General features: G+C 45.7%; 2 protein-coding genes across 2 annotated transcripts in view; both read left to right on the top strand.

Annotated features, from left to right (window-relative positions):
• On the top strand, window positions 1-10239 carry FXN (frataxin). Its single transcript, XM_072360079.1, has 5 exons — window positions 1-147; window positions 992-1074; window positions 2725-2845; window positions 5934-6031; window positions 8840-10239. The coding sequence occupies exons 1-5, from the start codon at window positions 13-15 to the stop codon at window positions 8991-8993; spliced, it is 591 nt and encodes a 196-aa protein (XP_072216180.1). The 5' UTR covers window positions 1-12; the 3' UTR covers window positions 8994-10239.
• A 4515-nt stretch (window positions 10240-14754) lies between these two features.
• The window catches only part of TJP2 (tight junction protein 2), a 63001-nt gene continuing 60148 nt past the window's right edge, over window positions 14755-17607 (top strand). The window contains exon 1 of the mRNA XM_072359419.1: window positions 14755-14933. The gene's annotated coding sequence lies outside the window, so the exon portion shown is untranslated. The remainder of the gene's footprint in view (window positions 14934-17607) is intronic.

Here is a 17607-nt window from a genome sequence, read left to right on the forward strand (position 1 = left end):
GAGAGGGGCGGCATGTGGAGGCCGGGGGCGGCCGCTGCCGTGCGTGCGGCGCGGCGTGCGGCAGCGGCGGCGTTGGCGCGGCGGAGGAGCGGTGGCCCCGGGGAGGCCTCGAGGGCGGGGGCAGCCGCCGCGGTGCGCGGCCGGGCGGTAAGTGCGAGCGGGCGGCGGCGGACGGGAGCGGTCTGCGCCCAGGGCGGGAGGGGGCGAGCTGGCGGCGCCGGGGCGGGCGGGGTGCTGCCGGTCCCGGGGCGGGGAGGGCGCGGCGCCGGGCCGGGCGCTTCCTCAAGCCCCTGCGGTCTCCCAGGCACGGGGCCAGCCGAGGCCTGGCCGGGCCCGCCTCTCCGGTAGGCCGGGGCTGCTGGCGGCTTCCGATGGCACCGGGCGCGGCCGCGCCGCAACCGTCGGGAGCGCGAACGGCGATGAAGCCGCAGCCTCGTGTCCTGACCCTGCGGGCGGGCGTGGCCCCGTGGCTTGGGACCCTGAGAGCGTCGAGAACGCGGAGGGGTCGCGGCGTCTTTTATGGGCGACCGGTGTTGCGGTGGTTCTTTGCCGTGCTGTGCTCCGTGCCGGGTTCGCGGCCTGGAAGAACCGAACCGAGCGGGGAGGCGTGTTGTTTTGCTCTCCGTGAGCACGAAGAGGTGCCGTCATGTGCCTTTTTAAACGCCATCTGATTTTCTGCACGTTCTGATGGCTTTCGGCAGCTTGTGCGTGCACACGGAGCCGCCAGGTCACCCAGCAAGAAGTATTGTCACGGCCCGGGCTGAGCAGTGCGGTGGCAGCGGGCCTGCTGTCCTCAGTGCTGATGGGCGGCGGCGGGGCTCCCCGTGCGGTGTATCCCTTCCCCTCAGAGCGGCTGTGCCTGTGGTCTGCCGGGGGCAATGAAGGGTTCCGTCTGCGTAGTTGTTCCTACGGTGGCTCTGTTTGATTTGTGTGACCAATATGCAGTTCGTGGTCTTCACGCTATGTCTTCTAATTCCCCCTTTTTCAATAGCAATCGCAGTATGGTTCGGAGGTGAGGAGCAGTGCTGTTCACTTCATGAATTTAAGAAGTACAGGAACTCTGAATGACAAAAGGTAAATTTAGTTCTGAGGATATCCTGGGAATACTTCTATGCGTATGAAAATACATGCGTCTTTGAACAAATGGCTGTCAGACTCGCGTAAGAAACAAAATGGCCGTGAACAGGGAAGGTGTAGTTCTAGGGAGAATCATTTGCTGGGAGTTTGGGAAGTTAGGTGGGAAATAACTTCTGCCTAAGCACAGGCAGCTCGGCATTTCACACAGAATCATAGAGTCAGGTTGGAAAAGACCTTAAAGACCATCAAGTCCAACCACAACCTAACCGTAATACCCAACTCTAACAGCCCTCCACTCTATCATGTCCCTGAACACCACATCCAGTTTTTAAACACATCGAGGGATGGTAACTCAGTCCCCTCCCTGGGGAGCCCATTGCAGTGCTTAACAGCCCTTTCTGTAGAGAAAGCTTTCCTGATATCCAACCTGAACTTTCCCTGGTGCAACTTGAGGCCGTTTCCGCTCGTCCTGCCACCAGTGAGAAATAACGTACAGTGGGGAATGTGAAACTGCTGATGTGCAGTGGCAGGGCATGGTGTGCTGCTTTTGCAAGATACCTCTCCTCATACAGCGCAGCAGTTGGAGGCCCAGTGAATGTTGCTAGGTGCCTGGAATGGTCTTTACCTGCAGTGCCTGAGTTGCATCCTGAATCAGTGCATGAGCCCTGCCTGATCCTAATGCCCTCAGTTCTCCACACCTGTAGGTGTTCCTGGGGCATCCATGACTCAAGTGCTGTGCAGTGTGTTTTGGCAGTTGGCTCACAAGAAACCTAAAGAAAAAAAAAACAAAGCATTCTAGTCAGTTGAAAGGTACTGAGTCACCTGGTTCATTATCACAGTTGTTTTGCCGCACCCATTAGCAGAATACATGGTTTCACTCCGTTGTCTGTTGCTGGAGATACCCACTTACACGCTCAGTTGAAAATGACGCTGCTACGGGTAGAAGAACGTAGGAGATTTGATTACATTTGGTTAGTTAAAATTATTTGGACTTCGTTCTCACTTCTTTTACTTGCTTAAAGAGGATAACAGAAGCTGTCTCACAAATGTTATAAACCTTAATTGTTGGCTACCAGGGTGCTTTGAGACTCTCTGAAGGAGGTAATTGTAAAAGGATTAGTTCGTATGCACGTTGTAAATGATGTCCTACTCCTGGATTGCATTGCTGATCCCAGCTGGGAAATCTAACGCTGCATGTAGACGTAGGGTTTGACACTGATGTTTCTAAAGCTCTGCTTGTGGCTGCATTTGGATCCTTAACTGTCAAATGGTGCATGCGCCTCAACAGGAGGTGCTTGAATCTATTTGTGGAGCTTCAAACAGTGCTTCTTGCGCATCGTTTTCATAAAAAGACTGTATTTCGAATTCTGGGTCTGTCTCCTTGATACTCAAGGGCCATGATATCAACAAGACCGAGTCCACCATCTTTAGTTAGAGGTCTCTACTACCCAAATACTGAAACTCCACCTCCACATGTAAGGTGCATTGTAACCTCCATTACCATGAGGAAGATGACTGTTTGTGTCCTTAGAGGGACTGCTAACCATGAAACAATGTTGATATTTTCCCTGTGATAAACACAATAATGATATACCACCTTCTGTGTCGTCCCTCCCTCCCAACTATGCGACTGTGTGTTATTTGTAGCTCTTTAGATGAGACCACCTACGAAAAACTGGCTGAAGAAACACTGGACTCCTTGGCAGATTTCTTTGAGGACCTCACGGATAAGCCTTTTACTCCAGAAGATTATGATGTCTCTTTAGGGGTATGTTTTAAAGATTGCGTTAACCATTCTGATTCTATTTTATTTTTTACTTCAGAAGAGAATTCTGCACGAGTCACCTTAGTGACAGCTGTTAAAATACCTTTTGTTTATTTATTTATTATGGCTTTACTGCTAAAAATATGCCTTTCGGTGAGAAGTACCTTGTGCTCTCATATGATTTGAGGATTTAAAGAACGTTTAGCTGGCTGTGCTGGAGAGGAGCAACAGAGGATGCAGCATTGCAGTGGGTGGCTGCAGAAATGAGAAGCGAATCTGCCACAGTGGGAAAGCTGTGGTTCGATGGGACACAGGGTAGCTCATAGCCTGACAACTGGAGCCTTTAATAGGTCCCCCACTCAAATTCTTTCACAGAGGTGACTGGCTGATTAGAAATGCCATTGTGTTTCTTTAAGGAGTTTATCAGTTTTATATAAGAGGCCTGAAATGGGACATATCTTACAGTCTCTATGTAACTTGGAGTAGACTGTGTTTCTCCCTGTACTGGCAGCTACAACACAGGTCTTCCCTTTAACGTGTTTAATCTGTTTTGCAAAACTGCTGCTGTCTGTTCATATCTTACCACTTGGAGACTGCTGTCCACACGCCCCATCGGTCAGGGTTCTGTACTCAGGGTGTTGGACCATGTGGTTTGGATTGCACTGTGCAAAACAAACTGACCAACCCTGCAGTTTGTTTATCTGTAATTGTGTCATTGTAATGTTTGTTATTTATTTTGCACTGTTAGGGTAGAAACATTGTTAGCTAGATATCATTGATGCACTTAGCAACTATTATTTGTTGGTTTAATCAAACATGCAGTAATGTCATGGCTAATGACTATTCTGGTGGATTGCTTATCCGTTACTATTCAGTATATCAGACGAAAATGAGCAAAAAGATCATCAACATCTTCAGTATTTTTAAGCACTCCATTACATGAGAATCGTGAGTCATCTCCCTGCCCTAGTTTTATCTTCAGGCACTGAAGAATGCTTTGTGCTTGACATTCACTCCCTGTGAGGCTCTACCAAATTGATTTTACATCCATCCTAATTTTTATAAGTAATCCTTTGTAGCATAGGCTGCACGATGACGTATCATCCTAAAAGTTTTTGTTAAATACCTCTGAGTCTACCGAGGATTGTTTCAGAGAAGCAAGACCAGTACTGCAGCGTGCCACCAGGTGGCAAACGCGAGAAAGGTCATCCGGTGCCTGCGAGTTCCTGGGAACTTCAGTTCCTCGCACAGTTTGTAACCTCGAATCCAGGGAGGGGGGTGAGGAGAGTCTCTTTTGATGAATGTGTACGTTTTACCAGGAGCTAACAAACATTCACATAGTACAAAATACGTGCGGGAGCATGGAAAGAACACAAATAGAATGTATTTTAAGTTCCTAAAGACTCAAGTTGTGCTTTCCAGCGTTTCAAAAGTATTGCAAAATACATGATTCAAAGTTTTAAACCCAGCAACAGAAACTGGCTTTTATTTACTTTGCAATGATGGAGCAACAGCACTCTCCAGCAGCTGACACATGCTATAAGCACTGTCCAAAAAATGTTAGTTCCTCAGAAACCTATTTGCTTACAGCAGTGTGTGTGTGGTACGTAGCTCAATATTGTGCTGAATACCTTACAAATGGCACAAAAAAGCCCACAGAAGAACACTTAGGTGATTGTAGCCATATTCAGGGCTGATTATTCCCATATGCTCTTACTCTGCTCTATCTCTGCAGATCTAAGACTGGCGAGATATAGAAAACATTGAGTTCGTGATGACCAGAGAAGTCACTTATTCTTGCACTTATAAAACAATTGCCAGCTAATATAACTGGCTGGGCAACCTGATGGCTGCAGGAACCAGCTGTGCGTTTATATATATATGACTGCTTACAGCTGGAGAGGTGTTATCAAGCACAAGCAGAGCATGCAGATTGGAATAAAAAATTCAGGCCTTGAGAGCATTATTTCATTGCTGACGATTCCTAAGATACGTCAGAGATCTCTCGATCTTTAATTACTCTGTAGGAAAAGAAAGCACTAAAAACTGTCACATGCTACAGAATAGGATGGGGAGGCAATAGGTAGTTGAAAATTATTTTTTCCACAGGTAATTGTTTATACGTAGGTAGTAGCATTAAAAGTAAGAATAGCTCTAGTAGTACGTTTTAAGGCGTAAAACATATGGATCCATTAAAGAAGCCATTTTGTGCTGTAGTTTGTGAAGTATTTGAGAAACTATAGGTTAAACACGACCGGCTTTTCTACCCAAATCATCAAATTACAGTCTGTAAAGATGGGAATTTTGAGCAGCATAAATTCAGCTCACTTGTCAGTTAATTTGTGTCCAAATATTGGGTCTGGGCTGTGGGTTTTTTTGTTTCAAGTTAGGATATAAACATTTTTGTCAGCTCCTCTTCTGTATGAGCTTGTGAGAATGTCTGAAAGATGAATCGCATTGTCACTTAGAAATGTGCATAAGAAGGAGAACAGAAATGCTTGCTAGGATCATGGCCTAACACTGGCACACCTGAAAGAAAACAGGCCTTCTGGAGTTGAGAAGGGAAACATTTTTAAGGTGTGATTCAGGATCTGGGCACTTCATCAGAGTTATTGGAGTAAAGAGTTGTGTTTATTCTCTCAGGGACTGTTAACGAAAAGTTAAGTAAAATTGGGTGTCTCAGGAATTCAGTCGTGACGCAGAAAGATCCTTGACTCTGAACCACAGCAGCTCATGCACAGAAAAGGCTGGCTTTGAGTCACGTTTCCCCCTTTCCAAAACAAACTACCAGCTCTTCCAAGATCACAGATCAGAGCTCAAATGCATCCACTAAGTAGCGCTATTGTGAGCGGTGCAAAAACACTAAATCAAAGTAACCAGAAGGTCAGGCTCAAAAATATTTGGGTTATCTTTAATATTAGCACATTGTTAATTCATAACATCAATTCTTCCAAGCTGTTGCTACCCAGAAAATAGTTAGGAATGTGATGCAGATGTGTGAGTTTCTGTTTATTTACTTCAGTGATGTATTTCTTGTCAAGTAGCAAGTTACAAACATGAATTTTTCTACTTATTTTCTTTGTGATTCAAGAGTGGAGTTTTAACAGTTAAATTGGGTGGAGACATGGGAACGTATGTAATCAATAAGCAAACACCAAACCGTCAGATTTGGCTGTCCTCACCCACTAGGTAAGTTACATGTAAGGTACGTCACACCTGAAAACTGGGTGGAAATGTACTTCCCCTTTTTCTTAGCATTGAATGGATTAGATTACCTAATGCCACAAATAACCCTGTTCCTTAATGTATGCTCTAAACGTGATTTAATCTAAATGTTTGTTAAGAATCTGTTACAGAGGTTTGTGGCGTGGTGTAGTATACCAATATGCCTAAGTTAATCGAGGAAATGTGTAACAGTTTTCATGTGCTGTTCCGGTCCAAAACCAATGTCTGCAAGAGTATGACCTACTAATAGGGGGGGAAAAAACACAAAACAAGGCAAAAAAAAAACCAGCCACAGCCACAATGACAATAAAAAACAGCAAGCCAGCCACGATTAAAAAAAGCACCACGAAGCTCTGCTGTAAGAAGAGAGATGGTGATGTTATAATCTAAACTGCTCTTTGTGTTTAGACAGGGTGGCTCCTTCCCCTTAAAGCTTGTGGGATTTCCTGCTTTATGTGCTCTCCCACTGGTTGTTTTTGTCAAGCTTCTGCACTTTATGGGAGTCTTGGCTGGCTGTTCCCTCTGCCTTCTCTAATGCTGTGTTTTGATCCGTTTAGTTCTTCTAGCTGGTTTCACCTGGGAGGGCAGCCAGATATGTGGGGGAAGTTATAGCTGACTCCCCTTCCAACAAGCGGTGTCTTCTGCCACCATTCTTCTGAGAGCACACAGGGAGTCAGTGGCTGCCACTGGTGGAGGAACCAGCTAGCTGGAAACTATGAGCATGCCCAGCAACTATGCAGGCATACTTCTTGGAGGCTGTTTGTAGAGAATGTATTAATTGCAAAACTGGGAACAGTTTTGTAGTAGTTGAATTCTGTAGAAGGTTTGCGTAGGCAAAAAAAAGAGGAAAAAAAAAATAAGGTTTGAAGAGAAACAATCTTAATAGAACTGAAATTTGCCTAAGGAAAGTTCTGACTTTGCTGTATTAAACTTAGGTACTGGTTGGTGCACAGCGTATTGTGCGAGTCATCTTTCTCTACAAATAACTCCTCTCCAATACCAAAATCTTTGTTGTTGTTGTTTTAATTAAATAACTTTCCAACAAGTACGTGGCTTTTTAACTTTCCAACAACTAGTGGCTTTTTAAGGCTGGCCTAGCAAGCTTATTCTTCAGACAGACGCAGTCTGTGTGTCACCATTCATTCCTTCATTCATTCCTTCATTCCATGTATTTTGCACAAAACAAAATTCCTGAGCCTGGATTCTGCCTGAGAGGTCTGTAGAGTTTTTGTGTCTCTGACACAAAGTTTTCATCTACTTACAGAAGCCAGAAATCAGAGATTTGTTAGCTATCCGGAACCAAATCTCGGCTAAGACATCCAAGTGCCAGAATGTGGAATTCATGAGCACATGCCAAAGTTCCAGCATTCTTAATTGTTCCATTTGTGAAAAAAAAAGAAAAAAAACTGAAAATTCTTGGCATTTTTCAGCATTTGTGTCTGGCAGCAGTGCAACTGCAGTAATTTCATGCAACTCCTTAGACTGGAAAGACTTTTGAACCTTACGCGGTGTCTTTTAATAATACCTTAATGTGATATTGTAGCTTTTGTTCTTTAAAAACGTGTGCAGGTTTTGTATGAGAATATGATATTTAGCCTTTGTAAGCATTCATAGAGCTCACAAGATCCTTGCTTAAATTATAAATGTAAGTGAAAACACTGTATTTCTACAGTATTGAGGAGATTCAGAGAACTGGGGCAGTGTTTCATTGCTAATTCCTACTGCTGCTATTTACCATGTAACATTCCTGGGCGTAAGACAGTACGAACACATGGTAATGCTGCAAAGGCAAAGATGTTCCCCATTTACAAACAGCAAGTGAGACAGCAATGGAAGCCATGTATTACTCCTTATAGCTTGGTTAGTGGTCTAAAAGTTCATTTAAATACTGTGGGGCTATTTGAGGTTCAGATTAGATGTTCTTTTTATGTTTGAAGGTTGTTCCTGTGTGTTTATAGGACAGTCTGCCATCTCGCAGACCCTGTGTGCAGATTGTCTGAGTTCTAAGGTACTTTGTCCTATCTGTGAGCTCAGATCCAGGCATAAGAATGATGGTTCACCTATTTATCACTGATGAACGTTCCATTTCCTTCTGTGTCTTTTTTAGCTTCTGTAGCGGTTGCTAGCAGTAGTGAGCACCTTTCAATCATTGCTCCTGTTTCAGATGTGGAGAGTTAGGTGGCTACAAAGGTCTGTAATGGAACCCAGGTGTTCTGGTTATTATTTTCTTAACTCTTAATGCAAGAATGAAGAATCAAGCCGACAGCTATATAGTAGCAGAGGGGAAAACAGATTTTTAATGCAGTACGTATTTGCATTCAGATGGTATATTCTTTTATTGAATCCAAAAAGTGAGTGAGGATGGCAGTATGTGTTCTGCTGTCTTTAAGCTATCTGCACTTAACTGTGCTGTAGCAACTAATCAACAGCATTAGTTTAGCTACACACAAACATCCCTTAATGATTGTTGTGTATGAGAGAATTATGTGGGTGATGGAGGAAATGGGGGAGACTAGTGCCAAAAGCAAGAAGGGCAAGAGCTTGTGTTGGCTTGGAGTAACTGGTACATCTTGCCACCTTTCACATTAGTCTCTCAGATGGCACAGCAGTTCCCGGCAGCTCTGGCCTTTTCTGCTCCATTTCCCCACACATCCCACATGTCTGTTTTCACACTCTTTCTGGGCACTTTCTGGGTTACATTATAAATGCATGCCTCGAGCATTTATTTCCCTGTGAATAACCTGTACTCACAGCATGTGTTTTGTTTTCCAGTGGGCCCAAGCGCTATGACTGGACTGGACGGAATTGGGTATATTCTCATGATAGAGTATCCCTTCATGAACTACTATCTAAAGAATTTTCAGCAGCATTAAAAACTAAATTGGATTTATCTTGCTTAATATATTCTGGAAAAGAAGATACTTGATGATGTGCTACCTCATGGAAGTTTAAAGACTTGAACCACCAGCGCTTCCTTGGTTTCTGAGTACCTGAGCTTATTTTTGTTGTTGTTTTCTTGACATCACTATGTGCAACAATATGAAAATAATATATTTTTTCTCTAGTGCTTAGTCTTTTGAGCTTCTCTGATGCAGCCTAAGTGTGTATCCATGCAGTACAGGTAGATGAGATGTCCATTCATTCCCGTCACTGCATTTTCTACTTTCTTACCACTGAAATCATCTGCGGCCCTGTTCAGATGTAAGGACTGGCACTGGGTGACCTCCAACCAGTGCACAAAAGCCAATTTTTTTTTTTTTTGTGTGAAATACTAACCCTAAACAAGAAATATCTGTGAATCACAATGATGTAAGTTATGGTACTGTGATGCATTGTATTACAATGTGCTGCTATTTATAAGGTTTTAGTGCAGGGGAGTCAAATTGAACGTGTTGTGAAGAAAATGAATGTGGCAGAGGAGAAGTTTTAGTTTCGCAAGATGGATGTAATTTTTCTCTCAGTGTTGCAGAACTTGCTCATTCTCCAAGTTGTGGCTTCTTTGACACTGGGATATTTTCCGGAGCTAAATTGCCTACAGGTCTGTGTGTTTGTAAGCATCGTGTGACTCAAAAAGGCTGGTGTGCACTGTTCAAGCTGTGCAGCAGTCTCTCTGCCAATACTTTGTTCTCTTCCTGTGATATTTTTCTTCCTGTTTCTACTCTTTGTCAAGCAAAAAGATGTAATTTATTGCCTGTGTTTTAGTTTGTAAATGGAGATTATGTCGTGCTAGCAAAAATTTGCACTGCTGCCTTTCTTAAGTAAGTGGGCTTGAATTTTCACCACGATGCAACATAGAAGCATTTGAAAGCTTTTACACATTTTGAACTTGGAGAACGCTTTAATACTTGCAGTGTTGCATTATTGCCACTGACTATTTTTAATTGCCTTTAAAATGGAAGCACAGTTGTTGACAGATCACTAAGATAAGGTGAAATAATTTTTATTGTATTATAAGTATATGGCGTAAGATGTTTTGATGCAAGTTAATTTTCTTCTTGCTCATTCTGATACTTCTGACTATCTTGTCTTGATGCTTTTGGCTCGCTAGAATTTTACAGGCGTGATTAATTCTAGATAGCATCATTGCCCTGTAGTTGCATTTGAAGTGTATGTTGTTACCAACTATTTCTCACCATGAATTAAATAGGGGGTGCCATTTCCTTGGAACACGATCACGATTGATTGAACAGACTGATCATGTGAGTTGTGCAAGCTGTTACACGTGGTGTTTAAATCAAAACAAGAGAAGGACAGTATTATCTGAAATAGAAGCTACTGAATGACTTGCAACTGGTGTGTAAGATTTTTCTTCCTCAGATGAAAGCTAAAACAGGACATATTTCTGCTATTTGAATTTAAAACTTTTTTAAACTTTTTTAAACTTAAAAAACAAGAAAGAGCATAAAGAGTGTTGGTATTCTGATCAGTCTGCTAAGTAATTGAAAAAGCTATTTGGACAAACCTGGATAGAAGCTCATCACCTAATAGGAGAATCAGGGATGTTTCCCCCCTGGTTCTTCCTTTGCCTGATTACACAAAACTTGTCTAAATTGGTTTTGTTTTTTTTGGTTGCCTTTTCAAAAAAGTACTTTCCTAAGTTATTTGCATGCAACTTACCCATCAATGTGTATCTGATTCATATTTTGAAGTTCATTCTCCATGCCCTTTTGTCATTAGAATCGTAGAATCCCTAGAGGTGGAAGGGACCTTTAAAGGCCACCTAGTCCCACTCCCTCGCAGTGAACAGGGACACGCACAGCTACATCATGTTGCCCAGAGTTTGATCCAGCCCCACTTTGATAGTCTCCAGGGACGGAGCAAGCTGTTCAGTGCCTCGCTGCCCTCACTGTAAAAGACTTCTTCTGTATATTCAACCTTTATCTACTCACTTGAAGCTATTTTCCCCTTGTTCTGTCACAACAGACACCGCTAAAGAGTCTGTCCCCTTCTTTCCTGTAGCTCCCCTTGAGATACTGAAAGGCTGCTCTCAGGTCACCTTGGAGCTCCCTCTTCTTATACAGTTGCTTGCACCAAAATAAAGTTGTGTGTAGAATTCATTGTGTTAAAATGTTATTTCCATGTATGATGATAAAGACCACAGTCATGGGTATTATGCTGAATTTTTAGTGTTTCTTAAAATGCTTACTCTAACATTCAGTTCGGGACTTGGCTAGCCGGGGTGGCTTTTCTAAGAGCACTTTAGCTTTCATGTTTGAAATGCCTTCCTCTTCTCCTGTAGCACTACTGCTATTTATGCAAGCTGTTTCCTGGTTTTAGCTAGCTGAGTAACAATGTGATTTAATCTAACTGGGAAAGATGAATAGCATCAGCGAGATAGGAGGAGGGATTCTTATCCACGTATACAAAGTGAATCATAGGACATGACTCATTCCTGCTCTAATACTGGTATGGAATTCTAAGTAAGGGCAAGGCCTCAAACAGCCCTCATGTCTGTGAGTGGAGGCACAGGAGGAGTTCTAATCCTGATGTCAGACTTCTCATATTGCCCCAAGACAAATAAGTCTTCTGTAGTATTTTTTTTACTTCAGTGACTTACCTATATTAACTGATTGCTCCACGGTCACAAACTTGACGTCACGTCTGTTGTTTCTTTCGGCACTTCTCTGAAAAGGAGGACCTGAAGGAAAATCCTCTGATACTCATCACAGACGGTTAATAATTGCATTACTGGTGGCTTTTTCCCCATAAAACAGTTGCTCCATCCTCAGTAGATTAAAACACATAAAGTGCTTTTGAAAGACAAATATTGGCATCTGAAGTTACATTGAATACTCAAAGAGAGAGGGAGGTGTGTGGGTTTTTTTAAGGTGTATCAGTTTTCTTCCGCAGTTAATCATGCTTTCTGCAGTTGATGATAGTGTTTGCTTCTGCCCTACAGCCTGAGCATCTCAGCATTTCTAACCTTGCTAAAAGTCATTTCCTGTGCTCCAGCAAGTCCTCTAGAAACCCTTGTAGATTCAGGTGGTGGAGCTTAGTATACCATAACTGCTTTCCATCTGTGGTGGTCCTAACATGACTTACATGCCTAAATGCTTAGCTGGTGTTTCTTGTTTCAGTTTCCTTTCTGCTTGTAGTAACTCTTACGTAATGTTGTCTCCTGTCTGCATGGTTGTTGCATATGTTAACTTGTCTTCTCTTGTTCTTAACATATTCCTGAAGTCCTTTAGCAGCTTGAGAAATGGGACACAGACGTGCTCTGAAGAACTCAGAGGTGAGTAGGGAATGAGGAGTGGGGGGGGGTGGAATTCGTGTTTAATTACTGTCAGCTTCAGGTTAATGGTTGAACTCCATCATTGTACTAACCAGTGCTGGAATGTGAGGGAGGAAGGCAGAGGCCTGCCAAAATACTTAGAAGAACATTGAAAATAAAGAAGGAAGCATGGGAGGGGTAGAAGACAATCAGGAGGAGATTAGCTGTGCCCAAGGGCTGGTGGTGCTGGCAGGACACGGGGGAGACCAGGGGCAAGCTGTGTCATGTGGCACCTTTTGGGGTGGCTTTTTAATTTCACAGTGCACACCACTATTCACATTAATTTAACACTATTATTTTACAGTTCTACCAAATCAAACAGATGTTCCAGTCCCCATTGCTGTTGAGACTTCTTAACTCTCATTTAAAGATAAGGAAAAGTTGTTTGGAGTCAGTTATGTCTCTCTCTGTCCCAAACTGTCATTAAAATAAACGGTGCTGTTGGCCATCTTAAAAGGAAGACAAGATTTGCGGAGATAGGTGCTGCAGCCTGCTTCCCTGCGGGCAGAATGAACAGAGCTATGAACAAATGCATTTTTTCTTCAAACAGTTGTTGATTCCAGACCTCTTCTGGAGTTCAGGCTAAGGGATGACAGGCGAAGTTTAAATCAGGAAACAACAGATTCGTTGGCATGAGCCATACAGAGCTGCTGCTGCTCTCTCCAGTTTGCTCATTTAAGATATATATGTATATACTGTTCTTGTACCAAGTGATCAGTATTACAGTGAGTAATTCCATAAGCATTGCTTACTTCCAGACGTAGGTTCCTGTATCGGCCACCTGTGTTCTATGCTGTTCTTCTAAAACACACAAAGGAATGTACCCAGTCGGTAGCGTTACTCCTCCGAAACACACCAGCACTGAGCTCGAAGCACCAAAGTAGCTTCAGAACAGGAAAGCACTGAAAGAATGGTCAGACGAAGTTGTAAAATATTCATTAAGGAGAAAAGACACCCGACACGCTGTAGACCAAATAATCTGGTGTGCCTGGGTGTCAGACCTCATTTCCACCCCTTGGCGCCTTGATTCGGGCTGCTGCTGTATCGCTGCTGGCAGAGCCTCTCAAGAGCTGACAGAAAACATGGAGGTGCTGAATTAGGCCCTTTTCCTCGTTTGTTTTGGCTGTTTAGCGCATTTAGAGCGCTGTGGTCGCTTACAGACTGCTGTATGCACAGGCACGCTAATTATTAACTACGGCTACAAGTTTGCCTTTCGAAAATAAATAACGTTCGAATCCAGTCTCAACGTGCCGTCAATAAAACGGGCTCTCTCTGCTCCCCCGCCTCCTTCCAAAGTCCAGCGCCCGGGCGAGGAGCGGTGTTTGCCTTTCCTTATCTCAGTTTCTGCCTGAGGCTCCTTGTGCAAACAAACCTAGCGAGAAGGAAACGAGGTCTGAGCGAGCGCGGAATGCTCCGGGAATCCGGAATATTTAGCAAAAACCACCTGCCCTTGAGAAAGGGCGAGTGGCGCGGTGCCAGGGGGCTTCCGAGCCGGTTCTGTTTCACAGATTAATTTTAGAGAAGCTCTCGTGGCGAGAGGAGATAAGGGATTCTTGGTGACACGCAGGAGAAACACGACTCCAAAGAATCTTGTTCGAGCTGTTTAGTTTCGCCTTCCTCCTGCTCTCAGCTGCGGGACGGCAGAAAGCCGATCCCGGCCGAATTCCAGGCTGAAGCACCGGGGGGTCGGGGCGGAACGGCGCTCCCGCGGCCCTGCGCTGCCCGCCCCGTCCCGTCCCCGCCGCCCCACCTCGGGGCGAGGCCGGCACCTGCCCCGGCAGCCCGCCCCGCTCTGCCCCCGCCCTCTCCCCGGCAGGAAATCGCCCGACTCGGCGGCGCGGCGGGGCAGGAGCGGCCGTAGCCGAGCACCGGCTGTCTGCAGCCCGCTGCGGGCCGGCGGGACGCCTTCCCCGGGCGAGCTCCGTCGGCAGGCGAGTAGCCGCGGGGGCAGGTGCGGCTCCGCTCCCCCTCCCCCCTTCTCCCTCCTCTTGGTCGGCGGGAGCGGGGCGCGCACCTGGGGCGGGCGGGGAGCGGCTTGTCGCTAACAGGATTAGGTGGGTCTCGGTGACTTTTTCCGCGCTAAGTACTTCCCGGGAGAGCGCGATACGGCGTGGGAAGCGGCGGCGGCGCCTCGGATGAATCGGGGATTTTGTTTACCCGGTCTCGTTGCCCTCCGCAGGGGCGGGACCCGGTAGGCGCCGAGCCGCGACGGCGGGGTTGGGGCCGCCTTTGTTTTAGGCGAAATTCCTCCGGTCTTTCAGTTGGCACATCCTGAGCGGATTCCAGCCGTGCCTTGGGCTGTGGCTAACTGGGTCAGGGGAAGTTTCGAGTTAGCGGAGCTGTGAAACAAAGGAGCGGGCGGCTTCGGGAGCCGACCCCGCGCGTCGGGCCGGGGGCGGCGCTGCGGCCGCGGTGCGTTGTGCTCGCGCTGTCCGGCTGAGCCGCCGGTGCCGGGTGGCCGCTCTCCGACCCCCTGCTTCAGACCTGTTCCTTCTTTGTGTTCTTGCAGGGCGAAAAAGTACGTGCTGCTCGGGTACGGAAGGACCGTACGTAGAGATCTTTCGCACGGGTGATCTGGAAACCTTCGCTCCCCCGGTGCGTCTTTCTGACTGTCGCTCCTCTGGAATCTCTGAGTAACTTCCTGCGCTCGGGGTGCCGCTGGCGTTGGACGCGGCGGCTGGGCAGTGCGGGGGGAGGCCCGCAGCAGCGCTCCGGTAGGGGCCACCAAAGGGCTTCGCTTTAACCTCTGGGCGCAGCCATCGAGGTGGCATAGCGACACACTGCGATGGCTTTGCTTTGCTTTCATGTAACCGAATTCGTTTTTCGAGGCAGTTATTTAGGTCTGTGATTCAGAGGAAAATAAAATGGAGTTGCCACGTGCGGTGCGGCTGGAGAAACTGAGGCGTTCGGAGTTGAAGGCTCCAAGTGCAAGCTCCTCCAGCAGCAGCACCTGCCAGCTCCCGCGGGGTGTGGGTGGCAAGGGGCTGCGTTAGCACAAGAAGTTTGCGTGTGCCCGTTTATAGGGCTTCGACTTTCTTGAAAAGGGTTGGAGTTGCTGTGTGTGTCGTTTAGAGATGGTGAGGTTTGTATTCAGTATCATCTAGTGCTTACTGTCAGGCTCCGGAGGAAGCTTTCTGCATGCTACTTGTAGGTAGGCTGGCTGTTATAATTGCTTATAGACTGTTATATGCAAAATTGCTGTGTGCCCTTAGCACTGCATTCCCTGGCGGTGCTGCGGCTGCACGTCCCTTGTGATACAGCTGCCATGGGTTGAGCACCGTGATGTGCTTTTGTGGCACAGGGCTGCTCCACGCTGGTGCTCTGGGACCGGAGACAGACATTGGGGTTATGCAGAGGGGTCAGGGTGATCCCTGCACTCTGCATGGACTGTAATCTCAGCAGAGCTCCTCAGAATTGCAGCACTGGAGTAATTCAGAGTCTGATACTATTTTGATTGCTTAATACCCCCTTTCCTGGTTTGGTGTCTGTAAAGACAACCAGGAAATCTTTCTTAGCAATTAAAATGTATAGGCGCTGACGTGGCTCCCAAAATGAGATGCATTGCTGCACCTTTATAAAATCCAGATGTGTAAAAGCGACAGAAATTTCCTGAATTGTGGTAATCCCTGAGTGATAAATGACAAAGTGCTCCAGGACTGCTTAAGAGCAGCCTTCAGCTCGGAGGGAATTCAGAGGACAGACAGCATCTGTAGGTGCCCACAGCCACAGGCAGAGTCTGTCCCCAGCACTTCCTTGTGAGGGAGGGAAGTCTCTTGTTACAAGACTGCTCTGTTTAATTGCTACAACAACAGTCTCAAGGACAGTGTAACTTTCATCAGGGCTGGCTGCATCAGTTTCGTGCTTTTGTAGCAATCCTGGAACCAGTCCTTCCAACAGAGAGGAAAAGAAAGCATTGACATGGTGTGTAGTTGATAGTTTGCTGAAGCTGGAGACTTTCCTGTCTGGTTATTTTCAAACAGGTATGAAAACATGCATTTATGGGGGGGGATGGAACAGGGGGGAAAGGGAAATGCATTAAATCAGACACTGATCATTGATAACAGCTGTGTTAAGGCCTGTGAATCCTAACCAGCAAATTATAGCGAACTACCAACTTCAGAGGGCTCCCCAAAAATGAGACCATTGGTTTGCCAAGCAAACATTAATGGCAGTGAGGTGGTAGGGGACGGTTTCTGGGTCTGTGTTCTAATGTGGGTCTTGCTTAGTATTGGGGAATGCCTGGGAGTGGAGAGTTGCCTGAAGGGCGGCCGCACCACAGTGGGTGTTGGTGGTTTTCATGGCCCCGGTGACGTAGGTTCACATCATCTGTCACAGGTGAAGTTTTGGTTTCAGCCCCGTGGCCACGTATGTTGAATTGTTTGGGAATTCCCGGAGATGTATACAAGTATTTCGCTTCTGCTTGGATTTTTGTCCCGTATGCTTTTGTCAGAACAGAGCTGGGAAATCCTGGGGTGTTCCTTTCAACTGTCTGAATCCATACACCATCTGCCTTCTAACACATGCTTGCTTCTTGTCCCCAGAGTCTGCAGAGCTTCCTCTTGTCTGTTAACAGTCAGTGTTGTTTTTTTTTTTACCAGTACTAAGACTATCCCTACAGCTATGTCACGCTTTAGAAAGTTTTGTGGTTTGTTTTGTGTGTGTGTGTGTGTGTGAACAGGTAAATCATGATTTATTACTTGCTGCAATTTATTTATTTTATTTACTTGTTTGTTTCCAAAACAAAGCCTGCATTTAATAGTCAAAGCTGAGGCTATGTTTGTTTTAGATGTTGCATAATTAACGCAGGCACTGCTTGTAGTGTAGGAATGGAGCAGCTTTGTGCAGCTGTGAGGACCACTGCAGGTCACTTCACGACTCCAACTGTTACACTTGGATTGTTTTTTAGTGTCTTTGTTTTAAATCAGGTTGGGTTTCTGTTTCAAGTGAGAATGCAGAGTGCGCTGATTCCTTTCTGTCCAGCGTTAGATGACTGTGAATTTACTCAGTGTTTATGATCTGAGCTTAGAAAATCAGGGAGCTGTGGGAGCTCTGTCTGTTATCTTGTATGCCATCTACCCTGCTGTATATTCATGAGCTACATGTTTTGTTTTAGGAAACATGAGCTACCCAAGGCTTCCTGAATTTAGGTCAGGTTGTCATTGTGTATCGGAGTGTTGGAACCACGGAGATAACAGCAGTTCCTAATCTGGAGCTGTGGAGAGGATGAAACTCATTAGTGCTGTGTTTCCACATGTATAACATCATAAGG

Source organism: Excalfactoria chinensis, chromosome Z (genome assembly GCF_039878825.1).
Source record: "Excalfactoria chinensis isolate bCotChi1 chromosome Z, bCotChi1.hap2, whole genome shotgun sequence".
Lineage (NCBI taxonomy): Eukaryota > Metazoa > Chordata > Aves > Galliformes > Phasianidae > Excalfactoria > Excalfactoria chinensis.